The sequence below is a fragment of the Manis javanica genome, chromosome 17 (genome assembly GCF_040802235.1).
Source record: "Manis javanica isolate MJ-LG chromosome 17, MJ_LKY, whole genome shotgun sequence".
Classification (NCBI taxonomy): domain Eukaryota; kingdom Metazoa; phylum Chordata; class Mammalia; order Pholidota; family Manidae; genus Manis; species Manis javanica.
In genome coordinates this window covers 38,056,061-38,073,606 of record NC_133172.1, presented here as the reverse complement: position 1 = coordinate 38,073,606, position 17,546 = coordinate 38,056,061, and the positions used below count along the sequence as shown (strand labels likewise).

General features: G+C 43.5%; 2 protein-coding genes across 4 annotated transcripts in view; one reads left to right on the top strand and one right to left on the bottom strand.

Moving 5' to 3' along the window:
- NUP93 (nucleoporin 93) overlaps window positions 1-6,681 on the bottom strand; it is a 123,632-nt gene extending 116,951 nt beyond the window's left edge. For all 3 annotated transcript variants that reach the window (XM_073225659.1, XM_073225660.1, XM_073225661.1), the window contains exon 1: window positions 6,527-6,681. In XM_073225659.1, the coding sequence (XP_073081760.1) occupies window positions 6,527-6,670 (144 nt within the window). In that variant the 5' untranslated portion in view covers window positions 6,671-6,681. The remainder of the gene's footprint in view (window positions 1-6,526) is intronic.
- A 92-nt stretch (window positions 6,682-6,773) lies between these two features.
- LOC108388275 (serine/arginine-rich splicing factor 12-like) lies at window positions 6,774-11,999 on the top strand. The gene is given in 3 exon segments (XM_073225665.1): window positions 6,774-9,402; window positions 9,404-9,681; window positions 9,684-11,999. Coding segments are annotated over 3 exon segments (777 nt in total). The 5' UTR covers window positions 6,774-9,235; the 3' UTR covers window positions 10,016-11,999.
- Window positions 12,000-17,546: the final 5,547 nt, after the last annotated feature.

Genomic DNA, 17,546 nt, shown 5'->3' with positions numbered 1-17,546 from the left:
CTATATGTAATTACAATGGCAAGCGAGGGCCTATCTGGACCAGAGAGGTTGGGTGGGATCCCTTCTTCTGCAGCCTGGTCACGAGAGACACGGGAGAGCAGAAATGGATGACTGCTTTAAAGCAATAAAGGGGGTTTCTCCCACTTTATTTCTCCCTTTGGCTGATTTCGGTTTCAAAGGTATTTTGTCCTGGGATTTCCCCCCCAAGAGTTACTCACAGGAACAGTGTTCAATGGTAACTTTCATGATTAATGAGTAAAGCCTCACTGGAGGTGTCAAAAGTTGATGATGATTCTTACTCTCTTCTCTTCTATTGAATATGTAAACTATGGTTAGATGACAATGTCATTTCACTTTTTACTGTATCTGTCGGCTTTCAATTACAACAACAACCAAAAAGAAAATTACACCTTAACAGCTTCTATTGTTTCAGGCACCTCTATCTAGGAAGGGGAGGAAAAGGACAGAAAAAATGTGTTGTTGGGAAATTCTTTACAGTCCTGTGAGACTAAGTGAAAGAGAGCTGGACCGAATCATTATTCATTCAGAGGGTAGACTTCTGGAGAAAACAAAGAACTACAATAAATTACCCCTGACAGAAGAGAAATTAAATACCTGGGTGATTCAGTACTAGCACTGGCCTGGATGACTCAGGGTTTGTGGTAGGAATGTGCAGTGTCACCTCCCCTGATACACAAAATACCACTTGTGTTATTTCATTTTCAATTAGCAAAAAGAGGCAACCTGGCACCACAGAAAAGTATAGGGAATTTTCTGATAAGTTCCCCATTGTCCAATCAAGCAGGTCTGGGATGGAAGAACTATGGGCTCCAGCCTGGCTCTGCCCCACATCAGTCCTCTGACCCTGGGACTTGGGCTTCCCCTTTCTCTGGGTCCCAGTTCTGCCACAAGTGAGATAAGGAGTTTGGCTCAGGTGACTTCTAACGGCCTGCCCACCATGAAAAATCTACAAATGCAGGATATTTTAATTAGTCATTAAATTCAAGGTGTCATTAGAAGCAGCAGCCCCATTTGAGTGATGGGAATTACCTGTATACCGAACCTCAGGAATGACACCAGGCTATCTTACAACTGGCAATAACAGGGCCACATCACCAAGTCAGCCTTCAAAAAGGTCTCTGCTTCTGGTTCTAGCTCTTTTCTCTAAAGCAGTAGTTCTCATCCACACCCAACCACCACCACCACCACCGGCTGCCCTCTCCAATGCCGCCACAGCTGTCCCTTGGCTTCTCCCTCAGCTTCTAATCACCCTTCCCCTCTGCACCTCTGCATGGCCTCAGATGGTTTATTTACAGGTATTCTCCACTCCCCAGACTGCCCTCCAGAGGTCACTTGCAACATCTAGAGACATTTTTGGTTGTCACAACTCAGGAAGCATGTCTGTGAGAGCCACCCAGACGAGAGAGGCCAGGGCTGCTGCCGGCCATCCTAGAGGGTCACGACACAGCCTCTCCAACAATTACGCAGCCCAAAATATCAGTAGTACCAAGGCTGAGAAACCCTGCTGTGAAACAAGGAAGGCTTCTTGCCTTCAGGGCCATGACACCAGCATCAGAGGCACTAGGAAATCCTGCAAATACAGGGAAACTTTTTTTTTAAGAATAAGAAAAAAACTTTATCAGATGATTCTAACAAAAGTCTGAGTACACCCCCCTAACAACAAATAATCCTAGAATCACTGTATATACAGAACTGTCCCACTGTTTTTTTTATGGTGGTATATTCATACCCTGGCATACCACACAATGGAAAAGCTCCAATTACAGCTAGATGGAACAATATGGATAAATCTCAGAGACATGATGAACTAAAAAGGTATTCTCCACTCTCCAGGCTAAGAAACCAAACGTATGCAGATACATTTCTTGAGAGAAAGCGGGTAGGTATTTCTCAAAAAGTTATCTAAAAGATTGCTACTTCCTAACAAAACCACAGGAAACCAAATACTACAGATTTGGGTAACATCATTCAATCTCCACACATGCTACCCAAACTCCCATTACCTAAATAGATTTAGATGGCAAGGGATATTTGCATTTTTACACTATTCTCTAACTGCTTCTTTTTTTCCCCCAGGTTTATTCAGATATAACTGATAGGAGTTTAAGTTATACAGTAATGATCTGACAGATGTGTACATTGCTAAATGATTGCCACAATAAAGTTAGTCTAACTTGTTCCCATCCTCTTCACCATCACAGGGAGCCAGACTGCCGTCCCCTTGAGCCCACACTCTTGCCAGATGCTGGTTCTGACAGCCCGTCCACACCCCATCACATCGTCCACTGTGGCCACCTCAGTCTTTTCACCATCACCTTCCTGTGTTGCTCCGGCTCAAAAACCCTCAATGCCTCCCACTCACGGGGAGCCAGATGAGGCACTGCTTCTGGTTAAACTCCATGTACCAGTTACCTGTTTACTCTCCCTGAGCACCCTGTACATGCCCTTTTCCCCAACCAGGTCCATCCACCCACCTTCCACTGCACCCCTGCACTCCGGCCAGATCCTCCATTCTCTAGCTGGGTGACTTTGGGCACATTAAGTACTCCCTCTGGGCCTCATCTCTGAAATGGAAAAATAGCTGTACCTCCTTCACCTGCCACACACTAACCCCTCAATAAACATTATTTTTACCACCCATTCAAGTCCTACCTACCAACTGATTTTCCTCAATATCCATCGCACAGAAATCTCATCTGAATTCTTTTCTACTCCATTCATTTGCCTTACACTTCTCCAGGCAGCAGGGTTTTGTGCTTCTCAGGATTTCTGCAGACTCATTTCATTCCAGAACTCTCAAAGAGCTATTTCTCTCAATATGCGGTTGCTTATTTGGTGTTTATGTTGTTTTTATGTGGTCACAAGCATTAGGACCTCTCAGCCTACCATTTTATTGCTGTCACTCTCCTCTATTTGCCTTATATTATTGTCTGTTAATACCTAGATCCCTTCTCCCCCAAATGCCCAAAGCTTAAATTGTTTTGTAGCTTTATTTATCCCTCCATCAGTGTCCTCAAACAGCAGCTAGATCCTCAATACAGTCACTAATTGCCAGAATGACCTTCCACAAATCTTGCCAAAATTGTCTGAGTCCTTATTTTCTCAATTTCTGCCCTTATAAAGTCCACCAAACGTAAGAGCCCCATCTTCCTTCCTTCAACTTCAAATATTTATTGGGCATCTGTCATGTGCTAGGTACTATCTATTCAAAGCACTGGGGATGGAGCTGCAGAAAAATCAGATGATGTTCCCAGTCTCAAGGAGCTTAAGTCTGTCTGTTAGGACACAGGCAATAAAAACACAGAAACAACTAGACACATGATGCCAGGTATTGTTAAGTGCTTACAAAAGAGATAAAACAGGGAACTGTGGTAGACTGGACAGTGGGGCTGCTTTAGCTGGAATGTTCTGAGAAGATTCTTTAAAAGGAAACCTTTCAGCAGAGACCTAAGAAAGGGGGCGAGCTAGGTAGATACCTGGAGGAAGAATGTTCTTGCAGAGGAAACAGTGAAGGCGACAGCCCCAAAGCAGAAGTGTATATGACATGTTTGAAGAGCAGGAGGCCATGTGGCTGAAGCACATAATCATGGGGAAGAGTAGTGAGAGAATTCAGCCAGAAACCACCTGTGAATCACCTCAGGTCCCCCTTCCTCTCCTAATCATTCAACCAACCCCTAGGTCTATCCCTCAGACCTTTTAGCAGTCAAACCTTCATCACTCTTGCCCCTGCCCTGACCCTAACGCATTTCTCCTGATCACCTCAACCATCTAATAAGTCTTCTCATGCCTCTACCACCCTCCCCTTGTTCAGAGAGGTTGTCTGAAATGCTCCCCTGCCTTAATCCCGTTAGAGACTGTCCGTACCCTAACCCCCTACAGAGAGGGGAAAGGGCCCCCACGCTGACACTGCCACCCTTACCATCCTCATCTCTTACTGCCCTCCCCACAAGTTACCCTAGAAATTCACTACTCCTTGGGGTGCCTCAGGTGGTTTCCTCCCTTTGTACCCCTGCACAAGGAGGTGCACACTCGGCTGTAATACATACCAAACCTGCCCTGTCACACAGGGAACTCCTACATATCCTGCAAAGCTAGCTGGGCAGGCCACCCTACTCCAGACGCCTCCACACACCATCCCGAACCTTCTATTAATGTTCTTCCCTGGAGGAATAATTGTGATTATTTCTTCCCATGTCTGTCTCACCTTCTACATGGCAAGTTCCATAAGGTAGGGTAGGGTAGGGTCAGGTCCATGGACTTCTCAACTTTCAATTAGAAGCAGCTAAGTTTAGCACAAAATAGGGACCAAATAAATGTTTGCTGAATTAAAGTGACCTGTTCCAAGGTTGGGTGCTCACCTCCAGGTTTTACTGACCTCTCCCCTCCTTAGAACATGTGTGTTTCCCTCCTGTATCGTACTTCCTACTTCAGTCCATCAAGAAGCACGTTCAGATACTCAAGCTTCCCACGGCTCCACATGTTCGCACCTCAGCATCTTTGCATTCATTGGCTGTTCTCCTTTGAGGAATGCTCTTGTTCCAAATATTCCCATGACTTGCTTGCTCATTTCAATCCCGTCTCTGTTCAGATATCCTGTCCTTTTTTAAAAAACAGCCCCGAATCTACATTCTCTATCTCTGTGTCAACTGCAAGTGATGTTTCCATAGGAACATCAGTTCACTGGAGCCACCTGTCTCATTCACCGCTCTATCCCCAAACCTCTAACCGTGCCAGTAACATTAACTTTCACATTTATTGAGCACCTACTGTGTGACAGGCGTAGATGCTAGGGATACATCAAGGAACAAAACAGAAACCCTCTTACATACACACATTATAGGGAGGAAAGACAAGCAATACACAAGATAAGTAAAATAGAAGTGCTAAGAACAACTAAGGCTGTAAAGGAAGACAGGAAGTGGGAAAAGTCTCACTAAGTGACTCCCAGAGAAAAACTTTAAAGAAGGGAGCAAACCATACGGATATTGAACTGCAAGCACAAAGGCACTGAGGCCAGAGCATGTCTGAGATGTGGAAGGAAAGGAGCAGAACATGAAAGAGAAAGTAACAGTGCGACACAGTGCACTATAAAGAGTTTGTCTTTATATGAGATGGAGACAAGTTGGAGGGTCTTCTGAGTACAAAGGAGTGATATGATCTGACCTGTATTTTAGAGAGATCCTTCTAACCGCCATGCTGAAAGTAGGGGCCAGGGCAGAAGCAGGGAGACCAGATGGGAAACTATTTCGATAAACCAGGCAAGAGGTGGTGAGCACTGGCCCAGGGTGGCAAGCACTGGATGTGAAGGGAGAGGGAGCAGTCAAGGAGGCCTCCAAGGTTATTGGCCAGAGCCTTTCACATTACTGAGATGAGAAAAGCAGAAGAGCACTTTGGGAAGGGAGATGGAGGCAGCTTGCTAGCCCTATCTCGACATGTTCAGTCTGACTTCCCATCAATCATCCCAATAGAGATGCTAAGTAGGCAGCTGGATATAGGTCTAGGGAGAGGCTGGAGATAGAACGATGGATCTGATAGCCTAACATGTGAGTACTTAAAACTATGAACTTCAATGAGATCACCATGAATGGAAAAGGAAAACTTCCCAAACACAAATTCACAAAGAATAGTTGAAAGATAAAAGCTACTATCCCCAAGGACACACTCCCAAGACCCCACAGAGAAGATACAATAGGTGACCTTTGCTCCTACTGAGACTTTGCAGCCAAAACAAAAAAAAGAAAAAAACTACTCACACCTGACAAAGGGGCAAACCAGGACCAGCGGCTCTGTGTGTGAATGGGTCGTACAAACTTTGTCCAAAGACTCCTGCAGTCGGCCCTGTACTCTTTTAAAACGAGAGCCCATAAACTTGGGCATTGCCTTTGCCGAGGATGGGATGCTGTGAGCCCAGAGAAAGTGCAGGCCACCTCCAGGTTGTAATCACCAGCATCTCCTCACATGGGGAGGGGCATTCCCCGGGATGCCAGTACAGGAGACAGGCCGAGGGTTGGGCAAGGCTCGCCGAGTCGTCACCCTCAACCAAAAGACCCCTTCCCTAGAAGGACAACCGCTCCCTGAAAGGTGTACCCACAAGGGGTGGGAGAGCTGGAGGGCTCAGTGAGAAATGTATCAGGCCTCGGTGGGCTGCAGCGGTGAGGGGGCGCCGATCCAGCCAAGGACGGGCTTGCAGGGCAGGGCCGAGTTGGGGGCGTGGCCCCGTGCGGCCCAACGCTATAGCTGGGGAGGGGCAGAGCCCGGAGGCCAACGCTCCGCCAGCAGAACGAGGACAGACACGGGGCACACGCAGGGCACAGCCCGACGCTCTAATGGGGGACGGTGCGTCAGGGCGCTAGGTCGCGGGCGTCAGGCGTCCCTGGCTGCCACGAGGCCAACGGAAGTGCGAGCAGCATGGCTCCGGGCGTGAGGACCGGAATCCGACCAGCCGCGGTGCCGCGGGTTCAAGGACAAGACCTGGGCATACGGACGCGGCCAGTTACCCGCTTACCTGGCACTGAAGCTGTCTCAGCCACTCACGTCCCGGCAGAGGAACGCGGCCCCCGCTTCTCGCGCCGCTCGCCCTCGCTTCCTCATTGGCCAAGGCCTGCCTTCCCAGAAGCCCCTGCGCGGCGCGCCGCCAAATGAACTTCATGGAGACCCGCGGAAGAGAACAAGGACACGGGCGGGGCTGGGGCGGGGCCTCCGGATGAGCTGTCACCCGCGGCACACCAGCAGCCACAGCCCCGCACACTTCCATGTGGTTGGAGTCGGCTCAGCAGGGAGTAATCGTTTGCACAGTTGCCTGAGCGGATTTCTCACCCTCCGTTGAGCGCCATCTAGCGCCAGGTATTATTCTAGACTCCCTAGATCCCTGTCGTAATGCAGTTCTCAGGCTGATGGGGGAAACGAAATATAATAAATAACTGCCAGTTTGTAAGGATGACTGTGATGAAAAATATAGGTGATGGGAGAGAGAATGCTTGCGTGGTCGGGGAAGGCCTCTCTGAGGAGGTGACGTCTTAGCTGACATGAACGATAAGAAAGCCTTGCAAATGCCACAAAGACAGGAGTTTGTTTTACCTGATGACAAGGTTGTGTAGCAGTGTGATTTGTGCTGTTTCAATTAATTATACAGTTTAGAAGTTTTCACTTTTAACGGAGCTCAGAACCTTCCAAATGCCTTTGTCTGAGAGTTGTTCTCAAATGTGCTCCCAGATGCCCTCTAAGACCAGACCCTTCTCCCTACCTTGTGGAATTGCACACCCCTTCCAACATAAAAGGGCCCTAGGATACACAGGGAATCCTTACCTTCCCCCATTTAGTCCTGTTGGTATCCAAACACGTTTCAACAATGCAACCCTTTTTTAGAAGGAAATCTTTGGTGGAGCCTTATAGATAAAACAGATTTGGCATGTCTTTTCTACTTGCCAAATATAACTTTACTTTTTTTGTCTTTACTTGAATGATCATCTTAAACAAATGCGAGCCTTTGAACTCTTGTCTGGTTGAATCGTAGCACTTTCAGATATTTTTCCTGTTCAGATGAATTCATTAAATACATGGATTGTGCTTTTAATACACTAGACTGTATTAGCAGACACAGAACCCTAGTGCACATCTGCTATTGTTCCTTGGTGGAAGCATTGTGCCCCTACGCTAGTCTCAGTGTTTTGATTGGTGGCATGTGACACACACCTAGCCTATCAGAGTTCTGCAGTACCCTGGCCACTGTGGCTGGTTCAGGCATGGGTCTGTGACTCAGTAGAGGTAAGATGTTTCACTCCCTAAAATTAACCTTTTAAATTTTTGCTTGTCTACTAGTCATAGGGGAAGGACCTGCCTGGGAACAAAGCCATTACAGAAGAGCAATATAGTGACAGAGAGGCTAGAATCCAGTGACACTGTGTGAGCTAGACCAAGCTAAAGGTATCCCTATCCTTGAAATGTTCCATTGCATGAAGGAAAAAAAAAAACAGCTTTTTGCTCAATTTCAGTTGGGTTTTCTGTCACTTGGAATCAAAAAAATCCTGAGGATGAAGGTATTACTTGAACCCAATGTCAGTAGGGCAGAATTCAAGAAGCTTCTCCCAAGTGAATGTGTTTTACATGGAATGTAAAATGGTACTTTCAACACTGTTAAGAAGAAAGTTTTCACAATCATATTACATTTCATTCTATAAATTTAAAAAATAACATTAAACTGTTCCATTTACAAAGGCAGAAGCTTAGAAAATCTTATTTTTATGTTGATTACTCTTTGTTTCAAAATGACATAGTAACTTGGCAGAGACTACAGAATTATATTGCAGGTTTTTGTTCTATGCTAAGTCTGATTGAGATCCTAGACAGTTTTCAACATTAACATGGTGAAGCTCAATGATGAACACTTTTCATCATTGCTCTCGTGTTCTGGGAGCTTTGTCATATCAAAGGGCATCCATTTGGCTTCCTTTCATTCATTTAATCACTTTAAAAATATTGGGTACCTGCTGTGTGCCAAGCACTGAAGAGTCAGAGGGGAATGAGATTGACAGCTCTCCTTGTGGAGCTCACATTCTAACAGGGAAGATCAGCAACAAACGTATAAACAAATTTTGGGGAGAGTTAAATTAGGTATGATAAGTCTATGGAAAAAAAAGAAATGGTCTTTGAGAGGAGTGGGTGTACTTTAGCTGGGATAGTCATGGAGGACCTCTCTGAGGCAGTGGCATTTGAGCAGGTAACTGGATCAATGAAGGAGCAGCCATGTAAGACATGAAGGATCAACAAATGTCAAGGCCTCTGGACAGAAAAGATTTCAGAGCACGCCCTTGGCTCCCACCAAAAGAAAAGTAACACACAAAACCAAAAAACACCAGACCCAGATGCCTTCACTGGTGAATTCTTTCAAATATTTAAGGAAGAAAATCCAAATAATCTGCAGATAAAGTATTAAAATTAACCAGTGAATTTGGCAAGGTTGTAAAATACCAGATTGATGTATATAAATTCAATTCTGTATATTAGCAAAAACTAACAAGAAAATGAAAATGTTTTAATGATGTAAATTACATTAACATTGTTAAAAATCAAAATTCAGTGGCTGTGCAACGCCGGGCCCAGGGGAGGGGATTGTGCCGGGGGCTGGCGGATGCGGCTGGGGCTGCAATAGCAGCGGCGAGGGACGGAGCCAGCCCGGCGGCTGCTGGCAGACACTGAGGGAACGGAGGAAGCCGCCATGTCTCGCTACACGAGGCCCCCCTACACCTCCCTGTTCGTCAGGAACATCGCGGACACCACCAGGTCTGAGGACTTACGCCGTGAGTTCAGTCGATATGGCCCTATAGTAGACGTTTACATTCCACTTGACTTCTACACCCGCCGCCCAAGAGGATTTGCTAATGTTCATTGAAGATGTTCGTGATGCTGAAGATGCTCTTTATAACCTCAATAGAAAGTGGGTATGTGGTCGTCAAATTGAAATACGGTTTGCGCAAGGTGATCGCAAAACACCAGGCCAAATGAAATCAAAAGAACGTCACCCTTGTTCTCCAAATGATCATAGGAGATGGAGAAGCCCCAGCCAAAGGAGAACTCGAAGTAGAAGTTCTTCATGGGGAAGAAACAGGAGGTGGTCTGATAGCCTTAAAGAGCCTCGACACAGGCGATTTTCTTCCAGCCAATCCAGTCTTGCTCCAAGTCACTCCCAAGGCAGTCCACCTCAGCAAGGCAGTCAAGAACCCCAAGAAGGAATGGTTCTCAAGGACGGTCAAGGTCCAAGTCCTTACAAAAAAGGTCCAAGTCAATAGGAAAATCACTATCAAATTCACCTCAAAAGCAGACTAGCTCAGGAACAAAATCAAGATCACACAGAAGACATTCTGACTCCATAGCAAGCTCCCCGTGTAAGTCTCCCAAAGGGTATGCCAACTCTGAGACGAAAGCACAGACAGCAAAACACTCTCATTTTCGATCACATTCCAGATCTCGGAGTTACCGTCATAAAAACAGTTGGTGAACAATATCAGAAGAGCACTGTGTAGTCTTTAATGTAAGTTATTAAACCTCTGATGTTAAGTAAAACTTCTTTAAGGCTTACAGAAAATGTGAGTTGATATTAGTTACTTTGGGCATATGCAAGAAAGAAAACCTCTCTAGCTTTGGGTTAGTTAAGATTTGGTCTCAGTTCAAGGCCCACACCACAAATTATCATGTGTCTGATGTCACCATATTATGGACTATGTTTTGTTTATGTTGTGGCAGAAGGGTACTTTTCAAAGGAAATGGGTAAAATGGAACTAACTGAGAAAGTTCTACTTAGATATTAAGTATTATTAATAAAATAATACCCCAAAATATTTTTCTCTTTAAAGCATGATGTAAAAAGTAATTTTGACCATATAATTACATAGGGCAGACTTAAGCTGTTTGACACCTTATGTCCTCCTTTCTTCTGCTTAAACTTGGGCCAATTCCTGTTGGTTATTAGTTCATATTGCAAAATTTTGGCATTCCTGAAAGTACAATTTGTATTGAGATCAAGCATTCAAAAGATATATTCTCTCCTGAGTTCAAAAACAGTTTTATTTTTACTGGGTGGAACAGTATAGATAAGTTGACAACAAATTGCATCCTGTACCATGTTCATTCACTTCAGAAATAACCTAACATTTTAAAAATACTGAATTTTGAGTGGTTTGAGACTATTCTAAAAACTGTGCAACACTCATAATACAAAAATACTCATATTAAGCCATATATATATATATTTTTTTTTTTTTCCCCGGCCGGCGGGGAGTTCAACAAGGGCTCGAGGGAAAGTTAACCTGGATGAGAGACAAACCAGACACAAAGAAGGAGACCAAGTCCATAGTCTGATCAAGGTCTCAAGGTTTATTCTTACAAGGTAGATTATATAGGAGCTAGGAGGGGGAAACAGCCCCAGCTGAAGTGGCAAGGGTTATCTAGGTTTCTAGGATACCTAACTGAAGAATGTTCTCTAGAAAAGATCATGGGTGGGGGATTACTGAGAAAAGACAGAATGTTTTACTAAGGAGGAGATGTTATCACGGCAGCTGCTTAATCTCTATACTAGCGGTCTAATCGCAAACTGGGTCAATTGATCTTTCCTAAATGGGGCAGGCTTGAGAAACTAGAGACCTAGGTGAAAAGGGCGAGACCATTGTTTCTATGGCCTACGGCTCCCGACATATTTTTTTTGAGAGGGCATCTCTCATATTTATTGATCAAATGGTTGTTAACAACAATAAAATTCTGTATAGGGGAGTCAATGCTCAATGCACAATCATTAATCCATCTCAAGCCTAATTCTCGTCAGTCTCCAATCTTCTGAAGCATAACGAACAAGTTCGTACATGGTGAACGAATTCTTACATAGTGAATAAGTTCTTACATGGTGAACAGTACAAGGGCAGTCATCACAGAAACTTTCGGTTTTGATCACGCCTTATGAACTATAAACAATCAGGTCAAATATGAATATTCGTTTGATTTTTATACTTGATTTATATGTGGATCCCACATTTCTCCCTTTATTATTATTATTTTTTTATTTTTAATAAAATGCTTAAGTGGTAGGTAGATGCAAGATAAAGGTAGAAAACAGTTTAATGTTGTAAGAGAGCAATTGTAGATGATCAGGTGTGTGCCTATAGACTATGTTAAGCCTTATATATTTGAAGAGTGGTACATTTTGTATAAAAACATTTTATACCATTATTTCTACATACCTGTTTTTCATCTACTGCTTAACTTTTTCTTTGAAGACTTTAAAATAGCATAGAATAAGTGATTATTATTTTTGAAAGTGTTAAGTACCTTGTATTAAACTCAAGACTACATCTTCAAAAAACAACTTTGCAGTATTTGGATTTACATTACTGCCCTTCATTTTTTTTTAAACCAAATAACTTCATTTGATATTAGTTGCTTTTGTAGTTGTTAAAACTGAGAATTTCCTTAAAAATGTGTTTGTACTTTACATTTTTCAGAGGGTTTTGATAGTATTTGTGATAAATGGTTTTACATGTTATTATAGGAATATATTTATAGAGCTCTACTTGTGTACCTTGTTGAACTATATTGATAATTAAAAGTTCTCAACCCATACAGTTAATATTTGTATCTAAGTGCTTAAGAAAAAAGTCTATCATATATTTTTAGCATATAGGAGCCAGTGTTGCATCTGTTTGTTTTGAATACAAATTCCATTTTCTTTGCATTTTTAGATCCTATGTTTAAGAAATAACTTTACAAAATTATATGCTGGTAATATTTGGACCATAAATCCATGTATATTGTACTTGCTGAATAGGTTTTCTTTAATTATAGCAAAATTTACTTCAAAACTAAAAAAAAATCAAAATTCATCCAAGTACATTTCAAGATCTAACTGGCTTTTTTAAGCAAATCATGAATCTGGTCAGCATCTCCTCTAGCAAGTAAGGAGCTACTCCGAAGAACTGTACAAAATGTAAAGTTTTTATAGACAGGAAGGTGGGGAAAAAGCTACTCACAGAAGAAAAGAAGGGATTGTTTCAGGCAAAGTCACTTTCTCTTAGGGGGAAGAGCAGGGGGCCTTATAATGTAGATTATTCTGTCTTTTATGGAAGATGGAGAAAGCTCATGTGACAGATTATCTTATCAGTGATGCTGATCAGAAAATTCCTGACTGACTCTATTTCTGGGGGAGGTTGAAACTGTAATTGGATTTAAGTATGAGGCCCTGTTTTTGTGACTTGGCCTAGCAGAAGTGACACCATGTTGGGCCTGTGTATTTCTTTTTAACAGCATTAAAAATATATAAATATGGGGGCGGAGCCAGGATGGAGGCGTGAGTAGAGCAGTGGAAATCTCCTCCCAAAAACACAAAGAGCTATGAAAATATAACAAAGAAAAATCTTCCTAAAATAGAGACCACAGGACACAGGACAACATCCAGACCACATCCACACCTGCAAGAACCCAGCGCCTTGTGAAGGGGGTAAGATACAAGCCCGGGCCCGGCGGGACCCGAGCGCCCCTCCCCCCGGCTCCCGGTGGGTGGAAAGAAACCGGAGCGGTTTTTTTTTTTTTTTGGCGAGTGCTTTCTGGAAGCCTTAAAGGGACAGGGTCCCTGTTGCTAGGGAGGCAGGGTGGCGGGACCGGTAAGCGGGTGCCTGGGACCAGCGCCTGAGGACGGAGGAAATCGCGCGTTTTTCCCCTTTTTTTTTCTTTTTGGTGAGCGCTTTTTGCAAGCCTTAAAGGGACAGGGACCCCGGTGCTAGGGAGGCAGAGCGGCGGGACTGGTGAGCGGGTGCCTGGGACTGGCGCCTGAGGACAAAGAATATCCCGCGTTTATCCCTGCGGGACCAGTGGGCGGGTGCCTGAGACCGGCACCTGAGGATGGAGGAAATCACGCATTTTTCCCCTTTTTTTTTCTCTTTTTGGCGAGCGCTTTTTGCAAGCCTTAAAGGGACAGAGACCCCGGTGCTAGGGAGGCAGAGCAGCAGGACCGGTGGGCGGGTGCCTGAGACCGGCACCTGAGGACGGAGGAAATCGCGCTGTTTTTCCCCCTTTTTTTTTTCTCTTTTTGGCGAGTGCTTTTTGGAAGCCTTAAAGGGAGAGGGACCCCGGTGCTAGGGAGGCAGGGTGGCGAGACTGGTGAGCGGGTGCCTGGGACCGGAGCCTGAGGACAAAGAATATCGCGCGTTTTTCGCTGCGGGACCGGTGGGCAGGTGCTTTTTGGAAGCCTTGAAGGGACAGGGACCCTGGGGCTAGGGAGACAGGGCAGCAGGACCAGTGAGCGGGTGCCTGGGACCGGCACCTGAGGACAAAAAAAAAAAAAAATCACGTGTTTTTTCCTTTTTTTTTTTTTTTTTTTCTGTTCCCTCTCTCATTGTTGCTGTTGTTGTTTTGGCTTGGAGAGTGCTTTTTGGAAGTCTTAAAGGGGCAGGACAGGTCACTTACACCAGAGGAAGGGAATCTGGGGATCTCTGGGCACTCTAACTCCCTGGGCAGCAGGGAGCACAGAGACCCCTTACAGAGAAAAATAGCCTCCCGGCCGCTCCCCCTCCAACGGGGCTCCGCCATTTTGGAGGAGCAGCCCCAGCCAGGCCACGCCCACAGCAACAGCGGAGATAAACCCCATAGCAACCGGGCAGGAAGCAGAAGCCCTGTCTGCACACAGCTGCCCAGCACAAGCCACTAGAGGTCGCTATTCTCCCAGGAGAGGAAGGCCACAAACCAACAAGAAGGGAAGCTCTTCCAGTGGTAACTTGTACCAGCTCTGCAAACTATCTCTATCACCATGAAAAGGCAAAACTACAGGCAGACAAAGATCACAGAGACAACACCTGAGAAGGAGACAGACCTAACCAGTCCTCCTGAAAAAGAATTCAAAATAAAAATCATGAACATGCTGACAGAGATGCACAGAAAAATGCAAGAGCAATGGGATGAGATGCAGAGAAAAATGCAAGAGCAGTGGGATGAAGTCCGGAAGGACATCACAGATGTCAGGAAGGAGATCACAGAAGTGAAACAATCCCTGGAAGGATTTATAGGCAGAATGGATAAGATGCAAGAGGCCATTGAAGGAATAGAAACCAGAGAACAGGAATGTATAGAAGCTGACATAGAGAGAGATAAAAGGATCTCCAGGAATAAAACAACACTAAGAGAACTATGTGACCAATCCAATAGGAATAAGATACGTATTATAGGGGTACCAGAAGAAGAAGAAAGAGGAAAAGGGATAGAAAGTCTCTTTGAAGAAATAATTGCTGAAAACTTCCCCAAACTGGGGGAGGAAATAATTGAACAGACCACGGAATTACACAGAACCCCCAACAGAAAGGATCCAAGGAGGACAACACCAAGACACATAATAATTAAAATGGCAAGGATCAAGGACAAGGAAAGAGTTTTAAAGGCAGCTAGACAGAAAAAGGTCACCTATAAAGGAAAACCCATCAGGCTAACATCAGACTTCTCGACAGAAACCCTACAGGCCAGAAGAGAATGGCATGATATACTTAATGCAATGAAACAGAAGGGCCTTGAACCAAGGATACTGTATCCAGCACGACTATCATTTAAATATGATGGCGGGATTAAACAATTCCCAGACAAGCAAAAGCTGAGGGATTTTGCTTCCCACAAACCACCTCTACAGGGCATCCTACAGGGACTGCTCTAGATGGGAGCACTCCTAAAAAGAGCACAGAACAAAACACACAACATATGAAGAATGGAGGAGGAGGAATAAGAAGGGAGAGAAGAAAAGAATCTCCAGACTGTGTATATAACAGCTCAATAAGCGAGCTAAGTTAGGCAGTAAGATACTAAAGAAGCTAACCCTGAACCTTTGGTAACCACGAATCTAAAGCTTGCAATGGCAATAAGTACATATCTCTCAATAGTCACCCTAAATGTAAATGGACTTAATGCACCAATCAAAAGACATAGAGTAATAGAATGGATAAAAAAGCAAGACCCATCTATATGCTGCTTACAAGAAACTCACCTTAAACCCAAAGATAAGCATAGACTAAAAGTCAAGGGATGGAAAAACATATTTGAAGCAAACAACAGTGAGAAGAAAGCAGGGGTTGCAGTACTAATATCAGACAAAATAGACGTCAAAACAAAGAAAGTAACAAGAGATAAAGAAGGATACTACATAATGATAAAGGGCTCAGTCCAACAAGAGGATATAACCATTCTAAATATATATGCACCCAATACAGGAGCACCAGCATATGTGAAGCAAATACTAACAGAACTAAAGAGGGAAATAGACTGCAATGCATTCATTGTAGGAGACTTCAACACACCACTCACCCCAAAGGATAGATCCACCGGGCAGAAAATAAGTAAGGACACACAGGCACTGAACAACACACTAGAACAGATGGAGCTAATAGACATCTATAGAACTCTACATCCAAAGGCAACAGGATATACATTCTTCTCAAGTGCACATGGAACATTCTCCAGAATAGACCACATACTAGCTCACAAAAAGAGCCTCAGTAAATTCCAAAATATTGAAATTCTACAAGCCAATTTTTCAGACCACAAAGGTATAAAAGTAGAAATAAATTCTACAAAGAAAACAAAAAGGCTCACAAACACATGGAGGCTTAACAACATGCTACTAAATAATCAATGGATCAATGAACAAATCAAAATAGAGATCAAGGAATATATAGAAACAAATGACAACAACAACACTAAGCCCCAACTTCTGTGGGACGCAGCGAAAGCAGTCTTAAGAGGAAAGTATATAGCAATCCAGGCACACTTGAAGAAGGAAGAACAATCCCAAATGAATAGTCTAACATCACAATTATCAAAACTGGAAAAAGAAGAACAAATGAGGCCTAAAGTCAGCAGAAGGAGGGATATAATAAAGTTCAGAGAAGAAATAAACAAAATTGAGAAAAATAAAACAATAGCAAAAATCAACGAAACCAAGAGCTGGTTCTTCGAGAAAATAAACAAAACAGATAAGCCTCTAGCCCAACTTATTAAGAGAAAAATAGAATCAACACAAATCAACAGAATCAGAAATGAGAATGGAAAAATCATGACAGACTCCACAGAAATACAAAGAATTATTAAAGACTACTATGAAAACCTATATGCCAACAAGCTGGAAAACCTAGAAGAAATGGACAACTTCCTAGAAAAATACAACCTTCCAAGACTGACCAAGGAAGAAACACAAAAGTTAAACAAACCAATATGAGCAAAGAAATTGAAACAGTAATCAAAAAACTACCCAAGAACAAAACCCCGGGGCCGGACGGATTTACCTCGGAATTTTATCAGACACACAGAGAAGACACAATACCCATTCTCCTTAAAGTGTTCCACAAAATAGAAGAAGAGGGAATACTCCCAAACTCATTCTATGAGGCCAACATCACCCTAATACCAAAACCAGGCAAAGACCCCACCAAAAAAGAAAATTACAGACCAATATCCCTGATGAATGTAGATGCAAAAATACTCAATAAAATATTAGCAAACAGAATTCAACAGTGTATCAAAAGGATCATACACCATGACCAAGTGGGGTTCATCCCAGGGATGCAAGCATGGTACAACATTTGAAAATCCATCAACATCATCCACCACATCAACAAAAAGAAAGACAAAAACCACATGATCATTTCCATAGATGCTGAAAAAGCATTTGACAAAATTCAACATCCATTCATGATAAAAACTCTCAGCAAAATGGGAATAGAGGGCAAGTACCTCAACATAATAAAGGCCATATATGATAAACCCACAGCCAGCATTATACTGAACAGCGAGAAGCTGAGAGCATTTCCTCTGAGATCGGGAACAAGACAGGGATGCCCACTCTCCCCACTGTTATTTAACATAGTACCTGAGGTCCTAGCCATGGCAATCAGACAAAACAAAGAAATACAAGGAATCCAGATTGGTAAAGAAGAAGTTAAACTGTCACTATTTGCAGATGATATGATACTGTACATAAAAAACCCTAAAGACTCCACTCCAAAACTACTAGA